The following is a 24,943-nucleotide window of genomic DNA, read 5'->3' on the forward strand; positions in this document are numbered from 1 at the left end:
TTGTTAACATCACTTCTTTTGAAGTATTGGCAGCAGATCAACCCTTGTACTGATTAAAGGCTTCCAGATTTGGTGATTCAGATGTAGGGACTTCAGTTCTTTACCGAGTTGTTAATGTTATCACTAAGAGTGTATGGTACACTCTGAAGATTCATGACTGTGTAGTTGGAGAAAAAATATTCTGATGACAGATTAAACTGTATTTCAGGGCTTTGTTGAAAAGGTTTAGTTTGTATGAATAGATAGATCACAGTACAGTGATGAGGAAAATGGCATTAATTTTCTCTACAGGTTATCTAGGATAGCTTTAAAGTTTACCTGGGATACTGATATAGAGAAATAACCTTGCATGTAGTTCTATTGACAAAATTATGCATGTCTGGTAGGCCCAGAAGACAGGGAATCAGACAGAGATGTTTATAATGTTATACAGATTTTTGTGAAGTAACAAAACTAGTTTACCATACTTGACGAGCAAAGTGATCAAAGGTGAACTCACAGGTGGCTCTGCCTGATTTCTGTGCAGCTGAGCACAGCACTGTGCAAATGTCCAAGTATAAGGTTGTCCAGGAAAGACAAAGCCACTACTGCTGTTACTGAAGGTGGTGGCTTCAGTAGGCTGGTAAAAAGCAAACAGAATTGGCTTGCCGTATGTACATTTATCAGTCTTCATGACAACACCACAGAAACAAAGCCTGAAATGGTCTATTTTGGAAAAAGAAACGTTCAGGTGGACTGTATGGTGGAACATGTCCTTAATTCTGTTACCAAATGTCATGATATCTTTGCATGAGAATGGAGAGGTAGAACACCTTGTTTGCCTATGTTCCCTTAGTGAGGGCTGTAGGCTATGGATAATGAGTCTGTTTAGCTAGTTGTGTGTGCTGCAGGAAATGGCAGTCTAGAGCTTCTGGAAGAAATATGGGAAATGAAAAATCTCTTGAATTCAGAATTATATTGTGCCTCATTTATTTTAATGACTTAAGTAAATGATTATATCCTCAAAAACTCTTAAAAAACCCTAACCTTTGCAAACTTGAAACCAGGGAGGCACAGGATGGGGAGGAATGAGGGAGAGTTTGTGAGAAGAGATCTGAGTAGTAGCTTTTTCAAACCATCAAATAACTTGCATTTCACAGACTTAAAATTCATTTGAGTATATTGGAAGCACAACAGTATTTCTATGAATGACAAACCATACAGCACTGGAGAGAGCTTTCCTGTTCAGCCAATGTTGTTAACCTCTCAGAAAAGAAAATATCTAGAACGTATGCCTGTATTTATGTACCCATGTAGCAATTTTTTTGTCCTTCAAAGTACTTTAAAATAGTGTTGCAATACTACTATGGAGTAGATGGATATTTTTCTTAATTTACAGACAAAAAGACCTTGCTTCTGAAAACTTAAAAAAAGCTTGTCTAAACCTGATGGTATTACTGAAACAAATCTTTACTTTTTCTACTTTTAGTTATTCTTGAGTAAGAAGTCTGTGGCTGTAGAAAAACAGGCCAGAAAGGAACCATTTCCAGATAGCTTTTTATATGTGGTAGTTTTGAACTTAAAGGTGGTGTGTTGTTCTGTATGAGAACACAGAGTCATAGAATCATTTAATTTGGAAAAAACCTTTAAGATCATCAAGTCCAGCTGTAAACCTAACACTGCCAAGTCCATCAAATGAATACATGAAGTATTAAAGCTTAAGTTTTATTGCTGTTTGAGCAGTAATAGCCAAATCTGTCTCACTTTGTTATTTCTTTCATGGAGTTGGAATAAGAAACGACTCACCTCCAGAGATTGTTTTATTTGGTGAATATGTTTCTATTTACGGTTAATAGACTTAAAGCTTGGTAAAATAATATTCATTTTTTAATAGCATGTTAGGAATCTAGAGACCTTTTATTAGGACCAAATGGTCCTAATGCCATTATCCCCTGACTAACCTTCAGAGTCAAGTGCCACAAATAGGATTGCACAGAGAAAGGTCTGATTGTTGAGGAATCTGAATTGCCCCCACCTTTTGTGTAAAGCCATCCATGAATACGGAATAAATCCTTTGTTACTCATAGAAGTGGAAGGAATGTTTTTAGCTTGAATAAGTTATTTTTTCTGTGTTCCTAGATACAGTAGTAACATTGGAGCATGTACTGCCATACACATATCTGCTTTTTTCCCCCCACAGAGCCTACATTTATGTGCCTGTGTTTTGCACAAAGATTGCAAAGCATAGAGAACAGAAAACTGATGGCCATGGTTCTAATTAGTAATAGCAATTAAAATATTTGTTTTGTTTTGTTGCAACAGTATTATGGATCCTTAATATTTTTCTGCAGTCTTTCTCTTCTGTTTCTTACAAAAAACTCCTAAAGCATTTCATAACTATGCATTTATTTCAAATTTTAATAATGAAAATTAGGATTTCATTTACTTCTGAACTAGTTGATTACTCAAGTTTTAAGTAATGTCTTCTCAGATATCTTTACTAATATGTAGCTTTCCTCTTTCCTTTAATGGTACCTGTGTCTCAATCCCAATTTAAACACAATCTTTTGTTTTTTTTTTTTATTTTATTTTTCAAAATCCAATTTGAATTATAAAATGTCGTTTCTCTAACTTTGCTAGAACAGACAGAATTAAATAGCATCAAAATTTTTTTTGGTGACTTTATTGAAGAGAAGTTAAGACAACATGCACAGAAGCACTTCCATGTACTTCTTTGTCTTTGTCCCTCCTTCCCCCTTTCCCCTCTGTCTGGCATGTTTTAATAACACAGTGGTGTCATCCCAACTTCAGGTACTGCACACTCCACTTCGGGAGGACAAGTAGAATACAGCGCTCTGTCTGGAATTTGCTACATGGCATGGTATCATTTCGTTGGCCTTATCTGGACTAGTGAATTCATTCTTGCCTGTCAGCAAATGGTGATTGCTGGGGCAGTGGTTACTTGTTATTTCAACAGGTGAGTGCAGAATTGCCCCTCGATTGTTTTGGGCATATTCCAGCATTTACTTTCAATCTATTTCTAGGAAAAATAGTCTCAATTAAACTGTAATTTATGTCAATATTGGTAATCCAATTTACTATAAAATAATGTTGCTTGTTGCAAGATCTTGAGTAAGATTTTACAATGTGCAGGATATTAATGTGTCTTACCCCTGCTGCTGGAGATACTGGGCCAAACTGGGCCTTGATATAAACCATTAGAGCTCTGTTGATTCGGGGGGAATTACCATTCAGAAGGCATAGGCTGCATTGCACCCTTTGCCAGGAGACTGTATTAGCTCCAAATGAAAAGCAATATATTGTACCTTGGTAATTTCATGTATCCGTGGGCAGTTTGACTTCTTTTTAAGTGTTCATCCCTACTCTGGGTTTCCATTTGTTCTGCCTGCATAACTGCTGGTCTAATACTTTTTTATATTATTATTATGTGTAGATATTTTCAGTTAACTATAAATGCTTTAACACACTGTAAAGTGTTTAAACACGTGTGAACAAACTTCCTTGGATATTATATACCCTGGAATATAAATGTGGAGGAAATGAGGAAAAGTAAAATTAAATTAAATTTGGTTTATGCACTCATTGAAGGGGAAGATTTAAATCTCACAAGATGTTGCTGAGTTTTTGACAATGAAGAGAGCATTTTCTTGATAAAATTTTTCTTTGTATTTTATGGGCTATCTCATTCTCAGTGCTGTTATTCTATGGTCAGTGACGAGATTTTCTGATCTGTGAAAAACTGTCATTTTAAGGCATTTCTTCATTTTGTGTTAGAGAAATATCATGGTAAACTCAATTTTTTGAAAAATTAACCCTTGAAGAAGGTGATGTGAGATTGAGGTGGGGAGCCTGGGCCCTTAGAGTGCTGGTGGTGGCTGCCCAGGGCCATATAGCTTGGACTGCTGGGAAGGATGGCTTTGGCCTTCTCTGAAACTTAGGGAGCAGGGTTCTGTGGATGGCTTCCAGAATGTGTCCTTGGGTGCTTCAGCCACTGATCAAGAGGCTGCTGCTGCAAGGTCTCCAAATAATGTGTTCCCCACTGCCCTGCAGAGACACCAGTGCAGGCTCTGCTTGTGGGACTGCTCCATAGGGTTTTCCCTAGCAGCTGATGGAGCCAGAGGAGCAATGCTGGAAGATCTAGGAACAGCAAGTCCCATCCTTGGTTTAAGCAATGTTTTATTATCCCATCCAAAAAGCCAAGGCAGGACAAGGTTTAACACGTGTATCAGGAGTGTGTCCTTGAGAGGATTAACTATCCAACAGCTGTGCCACTGAACCGATGCTTAGGAAAGAGCAAATAAAACCTAAAATGTTGCTTTTTAAAAGGTCGAAGTATTTTTGAAAGAGTCACATAGTATCACCCTTACATTTTACATGCTATAATAGGACCTGAAAAGGGAGGAACTCTCCTTTCTGATGTCATCTCCTTTTTTCCTACTGAAGCTCTGGAACTCCCACGGCTGTGCTGCTGTGGATAGTGAACTGCTCTTCTCTTGTAAGCACATTGATGTACCTCAGTTTTAGCAGCTGAATGCTGAGGCACTAAAGGTTCATATAAATTGGCTTGAGAAAGTACAGAAAAGTAAAATAGTTCTGCTGAGTTCCTGCGCTATATGCTGTGGTGCATTTTGGTGCCGTACACCACATAAATCCCCAAAGCAGAGGCACTGTCCATATCTTGTTCATGCAGAGCAGGGAAGCACCTGTGGAAACTGCTGTGATGACATTTACTGCTCTGCTAGGGCCTTCCGCTTTTCAGCTATTTTTTACTGCTGCAGGAACTGGCTGCCAAGTACAGAAGGTTCCTGCTCCCAGTTGTATTGGTATCATTTTGTACAATACCATTGAGCTCTCCTCTTGCTTGGCAGGTGACCTGTACTGTGTTGAGAGTTATGCTTGCAAGGGGAAATGCAACTTTTCTGTGGTGGTGATCCCTTGTCCTGGCCTTTAGGCTGTCAGCACAGATCCATAGAGATGCAGAGGAGTACAGGAATGGGGAGAGGGTGGTTAGCTGCAGGAGCAGCCACACCAGCAAGGGCAAGGGTTATCTTGAGCTGTTCCAGCAACTGCGTTTGTCTGCTGTGTGTTTTTAATGTATTCCCTGGGGCAGCATCATAAAGGCATGTCACAAGGGTTTGTTTATGGGATCTTACAGACAGGCTTTCTTCTTGCTCTGTAAGTGCTCCGAGGAAATGGCACAGCCTTCCCATGCGGAAATCTCCTTCCACAGCATTCTCAGCAGGGCGCTGCACGGCCAACAACCACAGCTCAGTTGCAAATGGGGAGGGCGGGGATCATTTTACCTGGATTAGCTTTACAGGTTACATATATTTGGCCTGTAATACCACGACTGAAAATGGATTTTGCCTTTTTTAAAATTTTAGATGAAACATGAATACACAAAAGATTTCATGAATTTAATAAAAATATAATTTTTTGCTTAATGATTATATTTTACAGCTTGTGAAAAGGACTCAGTCTTTTAAAAAACCTTCTTTGTTACACTTGCTGTTTTACACGAGGGTTTATTCTCACCTCGATGTCCCTAGGTGTTATGTATCTATTTACCTTTGCAGGGAGATAAGCCTTTCCCCCTCTTTTGGGGTAAAGGCAGGTGACCTGGTAACTTGATCCATGTCACAGGCGTCACTGTCCTGTCCGTGTCTGAGCTTCTTTAGTAACTCCAGTGCACATATATCACTGCACAGATTTGAAATTAAGGATTTGGGTTATCTACCTGTCTAAGGTGTTCAGTACCACAATTTCCAAGAGAAGTGAAATACAGATCTCTCCCAGTAAGTCAAAAATGAAGGTTCATGGATGTGCACCGAAGTCATTGAGAGGTGAACTAGAAAAGCTTTTAAAGGCTTCCTCTTCAAATATATCTGCAATATTTATGGACATCCTTTGCCCTACTTACGTACTTGACCTAAAAGAGCTACCAGCATGTATGTAGTCAGACCTATCCCATGTGGCTTTGAGATAAGGTAAAAGGGCAGTTGGAAGTACAGCCTGTGTGGTCTCTGTTAGTCCCATAATGGCTGTTTTATTACAAATCTTGTAATTTATTGTGTTTGTTTAAAAATTGAGATTCATATTTACTTGAAGAATAGAGGATTCATTCCCTAACATTTCTGACGTATTTTATACTAAAGTTATTTTTAGACAATCTTTGAAATTGGTGAGGCATGAGTGAAGAAAACTGTAAGCATAGCTCTTAAGAGAAGAAGATTTTAATGAAATGAGTACCCTTTTCTCCCATTGAAATATCTGTTACTGTTGGGTGTGTCAAGATGATGTTTTTTTCTTCTCACAAAAAAAGTTTTCTAAAATGAAAGATGCACGTGTGATCATTTGATTCAAGGAACTTAGTGTTAAAAAAAGATACTGAGTGTCACAGAGCTCAAAGTAAATGAAGGCAATTGACAGTAGTGAAGAAATAAAATTATTAAAGGATAATGTGGTATTGAATACAGGTCCACAGGAGTTTGGAATAGCAGTGTTGTATGTAACATAAAACAGAAATATCAAGGAGGAAAAGCAAGCTGTGGCTCTATTCAGCCTTGTAACTGTTGAAGCAGATTCCCAGATTTCCCTGATACCTTGTGCACATGCAGCGGCGTTCACGTGCACAGAATGCCCGGCATAATGACTGTTTGTGCTAAAGCCATTCAGGATTGCAGCCATATAATGCACAAAGGTGGGTGAAACTTCAGCCTTGACAGCAATGGGAGTCGGTGGATAATCGAGCCTATCTTGACCTCGTTTAGCGTCATAACCATCACCTGTTGTTGTGTTTAGCCTCTTTCCTTTTTCCTACTCTGAACCACAATTAGAAGGAAAATCTGTTCTTTTCCTGATTTGTTTGGAGGCAAAGCAAAATTCTTCTCAGACCCTATTCTTGTGCTAATTCCTTTGCTAGGAGAAGAAGGTGTGGAAAAACATCCAAACAAGTAAAAAAATTATCTAAACTAAGCTTTAAATTTTGACATTCCTGCTCGTTATTTAGTCATGTTAAAAATATCAAAACCTTTATTCATTTTTCTCTTCAGTAACAAGGACATTATTAACACAAGAATAAACTTTCTCCTTTCTGTGTTTCTTATCACTAGTTAACATTTAACTTGCTGAAACTTAATAATTTATTTTCTGAGATCAAACTGACACTGTCATATATAAGGAAGGGTTTCAGGGAGAAAAAAAACAATGGCTCAATATGAATAGAATAATTCATCCACACTACAATGTTATGTGTTTCTAACACAGAAACCTCATGACTCTAAAAAAACCCCAAACTGCCTTAGTCAGTGAAATTCCACTATCCCCCAAGCTGTTCTCCTGATTATAAGACAGAAGTAATAAATGTAGCAACTGCTTTGCTGGGATTTCGTATTTCAAATAATATGGTATATTCACATATTTAAATAAAACTTCACAATTGCAAAGATTTTTGTGTTTTGGATGAGCTGCAGTGATGCCTTCAGGATTCTTGCAGAATTGTGATCCCTCTCTTGAATATAGTGTGTATGATTTAAATCCTTGCTGAAGTGAGGATTTAATAAAAATATATTTTTAGAGCTTCTTAGCCCAAACCAGTCACTCTCTTATTGGTGCCTTTTTAAAAAAAAATCAATTGTGCAAACTACTGATTTTTCAAGATAACAGAGGTTTTGAAGAAATCAGTTCTGAAAGCAAGGCTTCTTATTTGTGACGTTAGGTCTGATCCTTATGTAGCTACTTAGTCAAACTGTTACTGGTTCTGTTGCCTAACTAAATATTTCAGGGTAGGACAGTTGCTTAAAAGTTACTTTATGAAAGATCTAATTATGACTATTGATCAGTATGGGGTTTTTTTAATACTATGAAACATTTTTAAAGGTACTTAGTTAATCTAGTTGATTTTTTTTACAGTATTTGACAAGGGGTAAGGGAGTGTCTTTAAGTTGATTTCCTGAGGTTTGTATAAATTTTTAAGAGCTGTGTCATATTACTGTCTGTAAATGACTGACATTAAACTGATATTTATAAAGGAAGCAAAATAATAAAACTTGTATTTAGGCCATTTTTGTCTTTGCTTTCTGAATTTGGCAGAGACATTATTTTCCAAAACAATACAGGTTAGTGTGCACTAGAGCTACAGTTTTTAAGTTCAGATTATTATTCTAAATATATAGTATGATATTCCTTCTTGGCTATATTTCATTTTAAAAGAAAGCCCGCTCTGTGGGGGAAAAAAAAGCATTAATCATTTTAACAAAATTTAAAACCAAATTTGGTCAAATTGCAATTGTAAAAGTAAATAGTAGCTCTCAATTTTACATGAGAGAATGAGAGAACTTATGGTTCTATTTTCTAGTTTTAATTTTACCACTAAAGAAGAAATAGTGGGTTCATTCCCTAAGATTAAAATCTTGCAGAACCAAGGGTCAAATAAAAGATTGCAGAGAATAAGAGAAGTGACAGAAACTAAAGAGAGGTGTTCAAGGAATGTTCTCAGATATTGTTCACTTCTGTTTTCCGTTGGAGTTTTTTTCCTAGGTATTTTTCCATTCCAGGAAAGAGTAATTGCTTAAGAATTAAACTATCCCAGAAGTTTTAAATTTGTCTGCTTTTCTTTGGACTAAGGTGAATATTCAAATGAAGTCAGTAGAAGAACTGGAGTAGTTCAATTAGGAAAGGAGATAACAGCTTAATTCTTAAAATATCCACTGAAAGGACACAATGCTTATCTTCTTAAATAAGTTGCTAAGCCATTTTTTAAATTGTTTTTCTTTCTAGAAATAAAAATAACCCACCACCTCACCCAGTCCTGTCTTCCATATCAGTTCTTTTCTGCTACCATCTAGGAACTGCTGTAAAAGGTTCATTTATAATCACAATACTGAGAATACCAAGGATTGTTCTCTCGTACCTTTACAATATCCTAAACCACAAGGTAGGTAAATGCTTCTGTAACACTATAAAAATAGTAGTTTAAAGATGAGATCGGGGCAAAGAAGTGAAGAATATATTTTTTGCTTAAAAGTAGATGATATTGCTATTAATATCTATTATTGATAGACGGATTTCATATTTTATCATGTTTTCTTCATTAGGATATATTTTTCCTCCCAACTCAGATATCAATGCTTCGTTTTTTTTCTCAAGTCCGATATTTTTAAAAGCAGAAAATACCAGTACTAAACTCACCTTTATTTAGTGTTTTTATATACAGGTTTATGTGAAGGATGAAGAAAAAAAAAATTGGCAGGCTGCTCTATTAAAAATTTTTGCATCACAAGTATTTAAGAAGCAAAAGTAAGAATACTAGTCTTAGATTTAAGATCTGTTCTAGAAAATACTTCATCATTGTAATATGCTTTTATAGAAAGAATATATGGAATAAGAACTGTTCCTGGGAGTTGTGTAGTATCCAAGACATCTTTTAAGATACAAAAACCATAGATCTGGGCTGGTTTTAACATTTTTTGCCTTCTTTTTAGCTTTCATGCATCTCCATATCTATTATCTTCTGCCTAAGCACACCACTGTAGATAATTCTGGCATTTTTGCAAGAAGGGAGGACTGTTAGGAATGGACAGCTCTGATTTTAGGAGAAAATTTAAGAAGAGGTTTTAAATGTAGGTCTTTTTCTGTAGGGTTTACATTGGCCTTGAAGCACGTTATGTATAGTTATGACAGGGTATTTACATTGATCATAACTATGAGGCATGTGTTGGGTATAGGTTATGAATACTTAAATAAAATCCCCTTGTAATAAAACACTTGAAAGGTGTTGTTTGGATTTATGTTGCTTTCATATGATAGTTTTGGTTATAAAACTTGGTGAGTTGTGTTAGCTTACAACATTGTATAAAGACAGTAGGTGGGATGACTTAAAATATTTTCTGCCTTTAGAGAAAGCAGGATAAGTGGGCCTGCTTGTTACATGGTTTTGTAATCTGAATGACTGTAGATTTAATTAGCAAAGAAAGATTATTTGTGTCTACAGCACTGTGCTGCAGGCTCCTTTTGGTCAAGTTCCCAAGTATTCAGTGACATGACCCACAGCTGTAACTGCTGCTAAAGAGACTAAAAAGTGCTGTGGGCAGCTCATGTCCTCAGTCCTTGGAAGGATCCCTCCCAAGAGTAACCTTGCTCCTTTGCATGGCAGAAAGGACAGGCCATGGCCCCTTTCACTGAGGGCCAGAGTCGTGGGACTGAAGGATGGAGAAGTGACACTGCATTCTTGCAGAGCTCGCCCAGATTTCCCCACCCTTCCAAAAAATGTTGCTGTTCTCTATGAACAGAGGAGAAGTCAGGGGCCTGCAAGCTTGCAGGTAAATTTACAAATGTTTTCTACACAGCAGTCTTCAAGTAGAATCAGGGAGGAGATTGTAGGTGAAATCTTTTGGTCTAGACTTCTAACAAACAGCTCTTACTGAGATAACATAGCTTTAGTAAAATCATCTCTCCAGCAATACATAGCAAGAGTAAATTTTTCTCTGTCAGGTGTTTGCATGCACAGTGACCGTTTTGAAGGAGTTATTCCTGGAATATTTTCATGAACTTTTTGGAAAATTTTGAGAGGTTTGTGGTTTCTGCTTGAACAATAGTAGTTGTTGGGACTTGAGTTTTCCGTAGTGACTAGAAGATCTCTGCTTTCCAAAATAAGATAAAACATTCTAACCTCTGGAAAAATAAAAGGACCAAGTATCCCTGAACTGAATTTCCATTTGTTGAGTAAAACAGCCACTTAAATTTGGAAGGCTACTGTGGATACCAAGTTGTCTTATTCTAGTCTTGCATCATCTTTGTGATGAGCTGTTCTGAGCTCGTGATGGGGGAGCACAGAGCAAACCTTAAGCTTTACTGCTCAGTTTTTTGCTATGAAACTAATACAGCTCAATGGTTTATAAATAGCCTGTTCTAATACAAGATTTTTCTTCCTGACCTGAAAAATTAATGTAATGTTCTGAGTCAAAACACATATATGTTCATACAAGCCCGTCTATGCATTATTTTATTTTTGTTCATTAGGGTACTGGTCATTTCAGAACTGTGAAAGGTTTTTGATAATCAGGTTTAAAATCTGTCTCTCTGCTTCCTGATCACTGTGAAGTGCTTTAAGTGCTTTTTGCCTGCCTGTTTTTCTCCCTGGGCAGCTGTTAGCTCACAAAGCTGCTTGCAGCAATTATTTTCTTTTCCCAGAGAAGAATCTTCCATCCACAGGAAGAAAGAAAAAAATGCACACATCTTCAGTCATTAATATTGAAGTGGCTGAATTAAAAACAATTCCTAAAATCGTAATGGAACTATCTGCTGCCTAAGTGAAAATTCTGTTAGAAGAGTCAGTCACCTATAAAGCAAGTTTTTTTTTAGAATGGTGGTTTTGTTTGAGGCTAATTATGTGTCCAGTAACCAATAATTTCATTTTATTGCAGGAGAATGCAAAGCACCTGTTCAACTGCTGTTTCTGCTGGGTTTGCTTTCAGAAAAGTTGCTTAAGATGCTTTAACCAGGTATGCTCTGTCATCTCTGTCCCTCGGCCTAGTCTGGATACCATGGTTGGTGCCTGACTTTAGCATGGCTGAAAAGCCACTGCCAGTGCATGCAGGCCAAAGTTTCCTGCTGGCCACATAAATGAAATAAACAAAAAAGCCTCCAAGTGTAGATGAAACTTGGTGCAAAGAAATGGGGATTTATGCAAGGTGCTAGATTTTAGAAAACTTGTTAATACAGGTTGAGATAGTCAGCCCTTTCAGAGGGCTACTTGCTATTTCTGTAGGTAACATTTTGTTGAGTTGTGCCAGACAGACTCCTGAAATAGAGAGAGTCTAGGTAGGAGGAAGAAATTAAGATTTAGGAAAGATACCTGGAGATGTGACATAAAACTAGTTACAGTGTTTTCCACCTGAAAGTCCTGAATAAAGAAACTTAAATTCCTACTGATTGCCAGTATCAGTAGATCTGGAAATACAAACCAGGATGATAGCAGTCTTGTTTAAAAGATGTTTTAATTGGAAATGGATGATTTCTAACACACAGAAGTTTTACAGATACTTGACACCTCTTTTTACTTTCATAATTCTTTTCTCCAAATGTGTTCCAGATTTACATATATAGTTGTAGACAGTTTTTGTCTTTGTCATTGCCTTGTTTTTATCTCTGGGGACTGTGATATTCTTAATATGAAGGAGAATCATATGTTCATGCTGATTCCACTGACTGCTAAGTTCTTTACTCTCATTGATGAGTGTAGTAGTGAAGTAAAACAAGACAATTCTGATAAAGAGTCTGACTTCTCCTCTTAAGTAGGTGCATAAATTAGGTTTAATCTTGGACAGTTATGAAGAGAAAGTTTTTAATTAAGTTCACCCTAGATTAAATACTTGTGCAGTGAAATCTCCGAATTTTCCAGGCAGGTCTTATAGTCAGTGACTTGGTGAGGAATACCAGAGTTCATTTTGCCTCCAGGCTTTCCATTTGTAGTCACCCTTTCCCCTTGCCTTGGCTTCCTGCCTTTCAAAGAGATATCCAGCATACTAGTGTTTACTTTCTCCAGCTGTTGTCTGCTATGTGTTTGTTAAAAGAATTAATTACTGTAATGTTCTTCCTTTTGTTTCAGAAGGCTGTATTGTAGCTCTTGTTCCCTTAAAAGATTTCCTGTTTCCTAATCTATTGTTGGCAAATTTCTGCTTTCATATGAGTTGTGGTTTTTAATCTAATGATCATAATAAAGTGTTTGCTTTTGTTTTGTTTTTTTGAATATCTTTTTAGCAAAGGTGATGGTGGTCCACGTGTTCCAAATCCAGGGCAATTTGGGCAACAGTTAGAGAAGAAAAAAAGCAAGAATAGACCACAAGATTTTAATAGGACTTTTATCTGTATGAAATTTAGACTTTGGTCTTGGATTATTGCATCTCAGAGAGTTATTCATGGGTCTATTTATTTATTTCTTTTTTTTCCCTTATAACTAATCTGTTCAAGGCTATTTCTTAAAAAATTCTTTTTGACTATGATTGAAAGTCTTAGTCTTTGATTCTGTAAAATCTGTGGCTAAATGTAAAAGAGAAAAGAAAAAAAGAAGGAAAAGATGTCTGCAGTTTTAACTTAACAGAAGTAGTGAACTCTTGAGAGCTCCTGCTGAGATTGGTGGAAGCTGCTGGAAACAACCTAGAAATTTCCCACAGATGTTGAACATGGACCTGAGAGTAGGCCTTGGGAGGGAGGGGTTAAAAAATTGTACCTGTGTTTCTAACATTTTCTTAAAGAAGTATTCTTTAAGTTCAGATGTTGATTTTTTGTAACCTAAAATGTGGAACAGCTGTTGTAAAAGTTGGTCCAAAGATCATTGTGTACATTAGCATTCCTTACTATTTACTATTCTTTTGCTTTTTGTTCTAGTATTACTTTCCTTATAATGAAAAGCATATAATTACCTGAAGCTCTTAAAAAAAAATCCAATCACTTCTGCATCATTTTTTTCAACTTGTTGTTAAACTGCTTAAGTAATTTAAATTCTTTCTGTTCCTTCATTCACAAGTTTAATCAGGATTAAACAGAGTACTTTGTTTTCATTCTGAGAAGTTGAGATGACATGAGAAACAGGTGCTGGAGGAAGTAACCCAGGTGACAGAATGCAAACTTCTTTCTTCCCATGCAGAATAGACCAAGTGCTCTATTATGTTATCTAAGAGTACTTTTCAGGCTGCAGTACCATCCTGCAAGTGGGATTTAATACTGACTTTAATAGTTGCATGCATCCCTGAAATGACTCATTCTCTGCAGGCTCAGTTAAGTTTTGTTGAGCTCTCCTGGAAGTTAACTGGAACAAGCCAAAGAGTTAAGCTGTCATCTTCCCATCATGACAGAGTGCTGTGCTAGATGCTGGTAATTGTCATACTTGCAGGGGTAATGTAAGCCCAGTGTCCTGTGCAGATTGCAATATGGACAATTACATTCAGCCTTCCTAAATTTCTCTTGGATTTGCAACTGGATCCTGTGTTAAACTGTGGTGTAGTGTTGCTATGTGCTGTTAAACAGTTCACTCCTTAAGCTGTTCCACTTCAGTCATGGGCAAAGTGATTCATGTGTGTGTATAATCCATTAGCAACAATTGTAAAGCACTCTGGGTTCTGTGGCTGAAAAGTGCTTTCTGAATATAAAGTCACTGTCCTTACTTGACAGTTCTGTTTGCCAACACTTGTCAGAATTACCACAGATTTTTCATCTGGCTCTGATGGTTTCAGTATGTTCCAGATAAACATATCCAATCATCTCCAGTAGAATCTAGGAGATTGAATTTTTTCTTCTGTAAAAAGAATATACTGGTTTTTAATGTGGTTTGGGAATTACAGAGTCTGTGTCTCTCCTGCTTTCTTAAGTTGTAATGGCAGTCTGAACTTTAGATACATCAAAGTGCTCACATGTTCTCCCTTTATAGCCTTATTGCAGTCACTTTTTAAAAAACAATACAGCTGGGTAGTTTTGCCTTTCTGAGTTGGCTTTGGGTCCATCAGCCAGTTGGCAAAGTGACCCCTCCAAAGTTTATGCCTGGGTTTCTAAAGGGGTTGCTGAGCTGGATTTCTATCTTCATCAGCATGGTTGCTGCAGTGTAGCCTTCTGGGCTACACTGAATTCAGCAGGGTGTGAGCCTCATTTCCTAGGACAGAGCCCCTTCCCTGAGACTGAAAGTCAACAATTGTCTAGTGTAATAAACCCAAACCAAGTCTGTCTAATGGCTGCATATCCGTGGCAGTTGGTTGTCCCTTAAACTTTGGATGGCAGCCTATCAGGAGGTTTCAGTTAAATGTCTTGTGCAGAATTCACCAAGATAAAACCAAAATTCATGCATGCTATTGTAAAGCACATTTCTCTGCATGCCAAACACATTGTGCCTCACCCCATCAAGTACTTCTTTTTCCTCCCAAAAACAATACTGCCTTTTAATGTTACTGGCAATATTGCTTCTAGATATGGAGCTAATTTTTCAGTCCTCTTGAAAATACAAGGATAAAATGTTCTTCTGCAGTGAAATAATATTTTAAATATGTTTCTTTTCCCTCTACAGACTTTAGGTATGTGATAATAAGAAATAAAATTAGGTCTTTACTTGTTCTGTAGGATGAACCATGTAGGGAATAGAGTTGAACAAAGCTGACTAATTCTTACTTTGATATCTTTCTCTTCTTCCCTATCCCATTAAGAAGAAACAAAAAGGGAAAAAAAAGAGAGAAAATAAAAGGCAGTTAAGCAAGTGACTGGTAATTCTGTGCTTTTAAGCAGAGAAATTTATGAACAACTCTCTGGAAATCTTCAGTTTGATTTATTTCAGAAATCCCAAACAAGAACATTTCCTCACTAAGTGCAGAAACACTGAAAGCAACCCCAGTAGTGATGTAATCATGATGCAATGGGCACATAAAGCAGGATCATTTTAATCCAACCCTGTCAAGGAAATGGAGCCCCACATATAACAGTGTGATGCAGCAGGAAAGGACACCTGACTACCCTCCGAGGAGAAAGTTGTGTTGGTCCTACCCATTGGATTACAGCCATGGAGGGAATAGATGATGCAGAGAGTAGGAAGCAAGAAAACATGAAAATTTTCTCCAATAAGTCCAGAAAATATAAGGTGGAATGGAAATAAATGAAAGTTCCGCTTTTTGGACTGCTTGGGAAAATTCAGGAGGTTATTGAAGGTTTCTTACAAATAGTAATTAGCCTAGGAACAAAAAATAACCATTTCTCTATTAGCTGTGAGCTTATTGATTAGAAGTGAAGGAGAAGAATATTCTCCAAGTGTTTGTCAGCCACAGGAAAATAGCCTTTTTTTAACAAGGCTGCAGGAAGCACAGAGTCAGTCCTGGAAGCTACAAGATGAAACACTTGCACTGGAAAGAGGGAGATAAATGCCATTGTATAAGTTTCTGGTTATGTGCTCATGCTTATCTCACTGGGGGGACTGGAATATCCTGTGACAAATGAAGGGTAAGAGCAAGTTTGTCAGCCATCTGTGAGACAGCAGGGAGGTGTAAAAGCCAGACAAGACCAGCAGAAAAATGAGTAGATGTAAATTGTTAATGAATAAGTGTTGTCTGGAAGTTGGAAGAAGATTCCTAAGGACCAGTGGGACAACTGTCTGGAACAGGTCCAAATGTAAAGCCTGGGAGAGGGGAAGTCCTAAGTGATTTAAAGAGGGGGTTTTCCACTGAAGAGCAGATTTGCATAATATGCTAGTCTGAAATAGGCACTGGAGTGGCTGAAAGTCCCTTCCAGTCTTGTATGTCCTCATCTCTTCAGGGGGGCCTCACAAGGCCCATATTGCTCTCATTTCCCAGCATCTGAGAGTCATGATACGACTCTCTCACCAACCACTAACTGCTGCACAGCAGCCACACTCATGGCCTCTTGCTGCCACTGGATTTTATTTTCTGAGGGGCTTCCACTGGCATCAGTGATGCTTGCAGGCTAAGACACTTTGAAGTCCAGCCTAAGCTTCACTGCACTGCACTGGGGGTAGCTGACCAGGGCAGCCCACAAGAGAGTTGGCAGCAGTAAGATCAGATCAGGCTGAAAATACCAGCAGAGCAGAAAAAGCTGAAATGGGATGAGAGACAGGCATGTCTCCTTCTTCCTTTTTAAGAAGATTCTGTTGCTATGGCAATTTTCTCTTCCCCAAGCTCATTTTATAAAAGCAAGTCCTAGAATGGAGGACTGAATTCAGCAGTTACACAAAGTAGCAATTATTCTCAACAATGGAGGAACTTACAGCCTGGATCTGAGCCACAGCGCCTTTCTCATGAAACTACCAGGTCACTTTTTCCAAGACCTTTGACATTCTGTGTTGTGAGGCACAGAAGGATATATTCTTTAAATAGGTTTTTTTTTTTTGCTTACTGTGGTATTTGGAAATATGTAAACATTCACATTCCCTGTTTATTCATCCTGACACTGAGAAGTCAGTGTCTAGTTCCCAGGCCCCAAGCCAGACGAGGCTTGTGTTCTTCAGAGAGGTGGTGATACGAGATCAACTTGCCGGTGCAAGGACAAATGCTGATCCCAATCCACTGTCTCCCGTGCTTTCTGACCAATGCTATGCTATCAATGCCATCATTACTTGCTTGTCACCAGAGCAGAGACTACCACTGTAAAAGATCAATTCATCAGGCAAAGATAAAAATATAAGAGCTATAATGTGTATATAAGGATCAGACCAAATCTCTTTCTAGCTCAGTATCCCATCTTCAGCAGTGACTGTGAGTAAATGCTAAGGTAGAACAAAAGGATATTTCCCTGCCTCTGTGCTGTTTCTGAATCTATTTTCAACCTAGAGACTTCTTGAGCTGTGTGTTTTCTTTGTGTTTAATCACTCTCAGCAGATTCCTTTTCCCTGAATTTCCCCTTCTCCATTGAGTCATGTAAACTTTTAGCTGCTAAAGCATCCTTTGCCCAGCAGTTTACAGTTTACAGATTTATGGTGAGAAGAAAATACCATCTGTTTTCAAATTGGCTTCTACTACTTTGTATTGTCCTGCCCCTGCCTGATCTTTGTTCTGGAAGGAACAGTGAGCCATCTAACCCTACACAGCCTCTCTGCATTTCTCATGAGCCGGCAGCCCTTGTACTGCATCCTCCTTCAGTCATGTCTTTTCCAGACAGAAGAGCCTCGCGTTCCCCAGACAGAAGACATTCCATACCTTTTGGATCATTCCTGCTGCCCTTCTCTCTAACATTTTCAAGTCCACTAAAGCTTCTGTGCTTATATTCTGTAGAAACGCATATTTAAATAACCTGTTTTCAAATGTTAGCAGGTTCTTAACTGACAATGGTCTACCATCTTAGCCTTCACAACCATCTTCAATTTGAAAGGCTTTGGATTATTGCACATACCCTGCAGTTTTAAACTTAATGGAGTATCTAAGCTTTTTAGTCCAAAGTCCAAAATGATTTGCAAATATAAGTAATAGCTTGTATGTGTGTTAGGTATTTCTTGATGAGCAAGAATGAAAAATCACTTGGGCTCATTTCTGTGCAATGCTGAGTTTCATGGTATGCTAGCTTAAATGTTTGATGTGTTTTGTTAGTGAGAACATGTAGATTTCTATGTGGCTGGATGGGATCAGGGCATGGGGTCTGTATGAGAAATTTGAGAACTGTGAGGCAAGTGTATGGAAAAAGATTTTAGGCCGAACAAGAAACCCTTCAAATATTTTTTTCTCAGAAACGTATTTTGCTAAAAGGTAGAGATCACTTGGCTAAGTCTTCCAGTTTTGCTGGTAATATTCTTGCTTCACATATGTCTGACTAATTTTGTAGCCTTCAGCAGTTCATTAATTTCTGTCTCTTTTTTATTCATTCTAGAATGTTAGATTATTACATTTCTGCCTTTATTTCTTGAGTATTATCATTAGGTAAAATCTGCATGATTTGTTTAAGTTGTAACTGCTATAAGTTCCATTTTTTATCAGCTGGTTTGTAACACAACAAATGCCTGTTCAGGTAATGTACTGTCTCCAGCGTCATTTTCAGTCTTTCCAAGATAACCATTCTAGTTAATAAATATCAGAAATTCTTTTCATTGCACATTCTTTGAATACCAAAGTGGCTACTTCAAGAGTGCAAACAAATGGGTATTTATTTTACGTTTGGAAACAATGTTTATACAAGCTCACGTGCTTTTTTAACATTCTTTTTAATTTTTAAAACGCATTTTTTTGCAATTTATAATGAATACAGAAACTCTAAATTAAATTTATTGGCAAAATTTATACTGACCTCATCAGATCAAGATCTGCTCTGTGAATTTAGTTCTTAAGGGACAAAAACAAACTTAGAAAACGCCTTTCTACTTTGTGTGTCATTTCCCTGTCTATTTAATGGGAATGATGAAATAAACCGAACTCACAGCACGTTATAAAGAGAACTCTGTCCATGTCTGAAATACGCAGTGACAGCTATGGATGGAAGACAGCGGGAGTGTGATGTGGGGTCGTCTCCCCTCTGCCTGTGTCCTGGGCCAGCAGGGCTGCCACTGGCAGCTCTCCTGCCGCCGCATCCTGGGATGTTGTGCTGTGACGGCATCCTGCCAGGAAGGGAACAGCGTCAGGATAAATGAAAGTTAGCACAGAAAGCATTTCTTCCTATTTAGGAATGAAGTGAACTTGCTTGTTTAAACATATTTTTATGCAGATACTCTTCGGGTTTCTGTAGAGTTCATTGGGGTCTCTGATGTTTTCATAGAGTGGGCAATAAATCCATGGTCTTTATTTATACTTTTTCCATCTATAGATGTATTTGCTAATATGTAAGTACAGTATTTACATGGGTTTTTTTTCTTTACTATCAGAGGAAAACTAACTATTTTTCATATCAATAATATCCACAATAAAGAGGTGAAAAATCTCTGATTTGCATTTAATTTCCTTCCTTCCTTCCTTCCTTCCTTCCTTCCTTCCTTCCTTCCTTCCTTCCTTCCTTCCTTCCTTCCTTCCTTCCTTCCTTCCTTCCTTCCTTCCTTCCTTCCTTCCTTCCTTCCTTCCTTCCTTCCTTCCTTCCTTCCTTCCTTCCTTCCTTCCTTCCTTCCTTCCTTCCTTCCTTCCTTCCTTCCTTCCTTCCTTCCTTCCTTCCTTCCTTCCTTCCTTCCTTCCTTCCTTCCTTCCTTCCCTCCCTCCCTCCCTCCCTCCTTCCCTGTCTTTCTATCTTGTCATGCAATGTCATAGCTTTGCTATGCTACAGAAATTGCTCAGAGGTAAAACTGAACTCTACAAAAATAAATTTTCTTTGCTTCATATATCTGAAATGATTTCATATTTTGAATTGTAAGCAAGAAAAAACAGATTTTTGAACAAGAAGGCTTTTCGCTAAGCCAGTATAATTCATTTTCAACAAATCACTTTTGGGGTGGTTTTTTTCACTTCCAGGTGAAGCAGAAAGCAATGTAAGCACCACGTACATGTCTGGGTTTATAAATTCCTTCAGAACAGTAATCCCTTGCACTCTGTGGTGACCATACCAGATGTGACTGAAGTTTTTGTTGCATAATCTGCCTTTTAATAGTGTGAGAAAAGGGAAACTACTCATAAGAATTGCTGGTAAAGCCCAGAATATGTTTCATGTGTCGTGAGTGCTGCTTTTCTTAGATGATATTTTGGACATAGCTTTAAAATCTTGTTGAGGAGTTCCCTAAATGGGACATATATGTTAATTTATGCATAAGTGCAAAAATAATGAAATGCATGAAGGCAAATATTCTATCCTCCCCACCTGTCCAGGCAAGTTTCCACAAAGTGATAGAACGTAAAATTCTCAAGTTGAAAAACTGGGAGTGCCCCGATTATCTGTTGTTCAGAGTGGAGTGGGGTCTTACAGGCACTGGTCTAGTCCTGGAACCTTCACAAAAAGGTTTGTTTAATGGCTATGACCATAAGCTTGAATTTCACTAAAGTGTTTGAAAGAGCTATGTATAAAAGCTTTTTAATCATCAACCTTTAATGACCCAGTAAATACATAACTTTATTTTTCCACTTACATACTTTGCCAGCAGTGATGCTGATAGATAGCCACTAAGTTTAGATAGTGTGACTCTAGGTGTTCTCTGGTAATTGTGTCATATTAATTCCCAAATTTTGGGGTAGAGAACTTTGATATTTTAAAATAAACTGGATAAATGTGGCCTCAGGAATTTATTTAGTCACTATTGCAACATTTGCTAATGGTGGAAATTATGTAGAAAAACCTCTTTGAATTTAGAAGCATGGCTATAATAGGAATTTAAAATGAAATTGCCATATTATGCAAAATAACCCTTTATGTTCATAAAGTCAGTAATTCCAAATAGAGTCTAAGGCTTTGTGTTTTGCTGAAGTAAAATCTAGATTATGAGTCTTTTCTCTCTCACTGCATTATTATCTTATGTCATTTCAGCATGCATACACAAGTACAGCCATAAATGGGACAAATTTTTGTACATCAGCAAAGGATGCTGTCTGTATCTTGGCAAGGAATTCTGCTAAACTTGCATCCATTAGCTTTTTTGGAGATTTTCTCCTATTTTTAGGAAAGGTAAGAGTAAATTAAGATAACTGTTCTGTAAAAATGATGTGTAAAATCAGGTTTGATTATCTTTTCATATACCTAAAGTAAATAAAGTTTATCTTCTTTAAATTCAGTGTTGTCAATGCTGTAAAATAAGCTTGGGAGAGAAGAATATTTGAGGAATTTAACTTTACAGCCTTATTTAGTTGTATGATAGCAGTGTCCTTGGAACCACTCTGGCAGTTCCTATTGCATCAAGTCTTTGGTAAATACATGGCAAAACGTTTCCTCGGCCCTATGGTATTTACACACGGAGTTGAACACAAAGTGTCACAACTGTGTGATCTGGAAACTGCTTAGCTATCTCCCAGATGAGATGTGCTCTTAAAATACTGTAGTGTATTTGCCTCAGGGTTTGGGGAGATTGGTTTTTTTATGAGAAACATTTCTACATGATTAATGAGGCTGCACTTCTCTCTCGCTGCCCTTTACAGGTGTTTGTTGTATGCTTTACAGTTTTTGGAGGATTGATGGCATTTAACTACCACCGGGACTTGCATGCTTGGGTAGTTCCTCTGTTGCTCGTTGGATTTTTGGCCTACCTGATGTCCCACAGCTTTCTGTCTGTGTTTGAAGTGACAGCAGATGCCTTGTTCCTTTGCTTTGCTATTGATATGGAAACTAATGATGGAACTGCAGAGAAGCCATACTTTGTGGATCAGGAGCTGCTGGTAAACCCCACTGATTACAACAAAGATATTTGAGATATTCTAAGCTTTTAGGGACTTTTTCTTTCCCCAAGACCTCGTAATCTGAACCCACAACCCATGCTATTTCCTTTCCAACACCTTAGAACAGGATGGCCTCAGGGATACAAATACATTAATTTATAAACTGAAGTAAATGGCTCCCTCTGACTCCTGTATGCTAGCTATGACCTGCTGTCTCCTTTTAGATCATATTCTGTAAGTAATGGCTAACTATTCAGGCCTAATTAGATATATCTTCAATATATTATTGGTAATTAAAAGATTTAAATAAATAGATGAGCTAGCTACAGAAATTGATCCATTGCGTGCCCTAAGATTAATGCTTGTATTTCTTGTGACTCACTGTACACTGATGAGAAAAAATTACCAAGTAGCAGGTCAAGGTCATTCCACATCCTACAGATGCTGTAGTTCTGAACAAATTTCATGCAAATCTGAGCTGTTCTGCTTCATACCTTTACAGATTCTTTTCCCAAAACACTGTCTTCTATCTCTTGATTAAATTCTTCTGCCTCTGGACAGATTGTTCTGTATCTTTTGCCTTGTAATTACTGTATTGTATTACCTTAAGTACTTAGCTAATTGTGATGTGGTGCTGTAACTGAAGCCTTTGAATATATATGTCATCTAATTAAGAGAATATCTGAAGATGCAGACATTTTTTTCCTTTTGTGCTATTTTTGACTCTTCTGTCTTTTCCTTCACAAACTACACAACAGAGAAAATCTTAGTGATCCATGAAAACCAATAACCAGCAGCCAGAGTAACCCATATGACACAAATGTTCTGGATGAATTTCTTCAGGACAATGCCAGAACCGTTTTGGAGTTTTGGTTTTTATTTATTTTTTAATACTGCTGTTGGAGTTTCTGTAATATTCGTAGAATTTTGTTCACAACAAAAGCACAACAAAAGGCAGCCTAAAGATAGCTCTAACCTCTTTGTAGAGCAGATATATATTCTTTGGCTTTGGTTCAGAATAGTACTTAAGCATATCACCTGGCTAGGAATATGAAACTGAATGGAAAACTCTGAAGCCTTGACCTCTTTCCTTCCTTCTCTGCTTTGTCACATTGTAAAATATTTCTTAAGCCAATTTTCCTTCATGAAACAGAGGCTCTCCTTTCTCCACTTCTAAACTTTGTAGTAGTTTCTCTTTAACTCTGGTCTTAATTCTGTGTAATTAGCCATGCCCTAGAGCTGTGGGTGAAGAGAGGATTTCCCACAGGGACAAGGAGTCTTCCAAGCAGGACAGGCTCTGTACCCTTCTATGGAAAAACTGTGGGCAGCACATCCAAGCTCCTCCTCATTGTATGATCAAGAGTAAGTTTGCTAACACAGACAAGAATTTGGAGTTTCCCAACACATGAAGGCATTTGACTTGTCTGTGTTACAATCAGGTTACAAACATCCCGGGGGCGGAACAGAAGCTTTGTGGCCCTCAGGACAATATGCAGCAGTGGGCAGAGAGCCGGGGGAGGGATTTCATACAGCTGGAATCCTCATTCCTGCAGTAGGAGATGTAACAGAGATTTTTGATTCGTCCTTCTCAGTTGCATTCATCACTTTTGCTGCCTCTGCAGTCCCTCCCAGTATCACTCAGTGTCATCCAGCCAGGAACCAGCTACAGTTTCTTAGCCCTGGGCTAATTATCTTCCTTTACCAGGTATTTTTATTAGCATAATGGTTTCCTTTCACAAACGATCTCACCTTGGATTTTGCTTGTAGACCTTTGTGAGTCAGAGTAACAAGTTAACAGAAGGGCGAAAACACAGAAGCACAAGACCATTCCAGGATAATGAAGATGGGACAGAGCTCCAGCCTATGGTGAGACAGGAGCATGGGATATGTATTTACCTGCCAGCTAATGTGTTTGCCTTTATGTTCCAAAAAGAAAGGATGGAGGTTATCACGTATCTCCTGATGTCTCACAGCAACCAACATGCTGTATCCAGTGTTCTGTTTTTAATTCTATTGCTTTCCCTCCTCAGGAAACCCTCTGCTAGTGCAAAATGGATGGACCAAATAATTATTCTCTTTTTTCTTCACATTCCCTTTTGTGCCCAGTAGAAGAAGAGAAAGTTTGGACAGAGCCAAGGGGGTGGGGGATAAATCATATTCAGAGTCTTTCACGTGCCTGCTGTATCAAGGTCGGAAGAGTGGTAGGCTGCCAGAACTGCTGAACTTCCAGACCTCTAAGACTAGAGCTTAGAGGCCTTTCCTCCCCCTCTCATCCTCTTGGTGAAGAAAAAAAATTCTCCTTTTCTTTGCTCTTTTCTTTCCTTTTCTCTTTTTTTTCTTTTCTTTTCTCTTTTCTTTTCTTTTCTTTTCTTTTCTTTTCTTTTCTTTTCTTTTCTTTTCTTTTCTTTTCTTTTCTTTTCTTTTCTTTTAGTTTTTTCTTTTTTTTCTTTTCTTTTCTTTTCTTTTCTTTTCTTTTCTTTTCTTTTCTTTTCTTTTCTTTTCTTTTCTTTTCTTTTCTTTTCTTTTCTTTTCTTTTCTTTTCTTTTCTTTTCTTTTCTCTTTTTTTTTTTTTTCTTTCTTATCAGTACATATATTTACTTACTCTGTTTTATGATGGGGTAACAAAGCTGAGGTGCCATAAAGGGTGTTTCCCCACACCCAGGCTTGGGAAAGTCCTCAGAGTCAACACACACTCACTCACTGATGTCTGAAAAAATACTGCTAATTGCCCAACCTGAGAAGCTGCCCCAGCAAGTTCAGAATCAGGACTGATTTTCCCCAAGCATTGTGGGGGCCAAGCTAGGGCTGCAAGAGGAAGATTGTGCAGGAACAGCTCCTCTGGCACCCCTGCTTTCTGGGCACTGCTGCAAGTCCACTGCTGTCACAGCTACTTACGCAAGTGTAACAGATGTTGGTGATTTTTCTTGATCTGCTTTCAAAAGGTACCAGGCTCTAGTGAGCTCTCCCACAATCCGGTGGATATTCTGCTACAGGCAGAGTGCTCCTCCCGTTTATTACTCCAGTGTGGGATAGTTGTACTAAGTTTTTTCATTATTTGGGTCTGTTATTGCATTCTTCAGTAATTTTTTGCCAAGCACAGAAACCAGAGGCTGGGTGGGTGTTATTCCCTGCAAGAAGATTGTGGATTTGAGATACAAAAGAACCTTAATTGTTTTCCCAGTTTACTCTTATGA

The 24,943-nt window shown here is 37.9% G+C and overlaps 1 protein-coding gene across 16 annotated transcripts in view; it reads left to right on the forward strand.

The window, feature by feature from the left end:
- The window catches only part of SLC44A3 (solute carrier family 44 member 3), an 87,677-nt gene that overhangs the window by 58,451 nt on the left and 4,283 nt on the right, over window positions 1-24,943 (forward strand). For 10 of the 16 annotated variants that reach the window (XM_088170002.1, XM_088170009.1, XM_088170008.1 and 7 more), the window contains 6 exons: window positions 2,791-2,956; window positions 8,779-8,935; window positions 11,424-11,501; window positions 20,908-21,045; window positions 21,513-21,749; window positions 23,517-24,078. In XM_088170002.1, coding sequence (XP_088026128.1) covers window positions 2,791-2,956; window positions 8,779-8,935; window positions 11,424-11,501; window positions 20,908-21,045; window positions 21,513-21,749; window positions 23,517-23,858 — 1,118 coding nt within the window. In that variant the 3' untranslated portion in view covers window positions 23,859-24,078. Of the gene's footprint in view, window positions 1-2,790; window positions 2,957-8,778; window positions 8,936-11,423; window positions 11,502-20,907; window positions 21,046-21,512; window positions 21,750-22,975; window positions 24,080-24,943 lie in introns of those variants that run through there. The other 6 variants (XM_088170015.1, XM_088170014.1, XM_088170001.1 and 3 more) reach the window with 4 other exon arrangements.

This window comes from Sturnus vulgaris, chromosome 9 (assembly GCF_052056855.1).
Source record: "Sturnus vulgaris isolate bStuVul1 chromosome 9, bStuVul1.hap1, whole genome shotgun sequence".
In the NCBI taxonomy this organism is placed as follows: Eukaryota; Metazoa; Chordata; class Aves; order Passeriformes; family Sturnidae; genus Sturnus; species Sturnus vulgaris.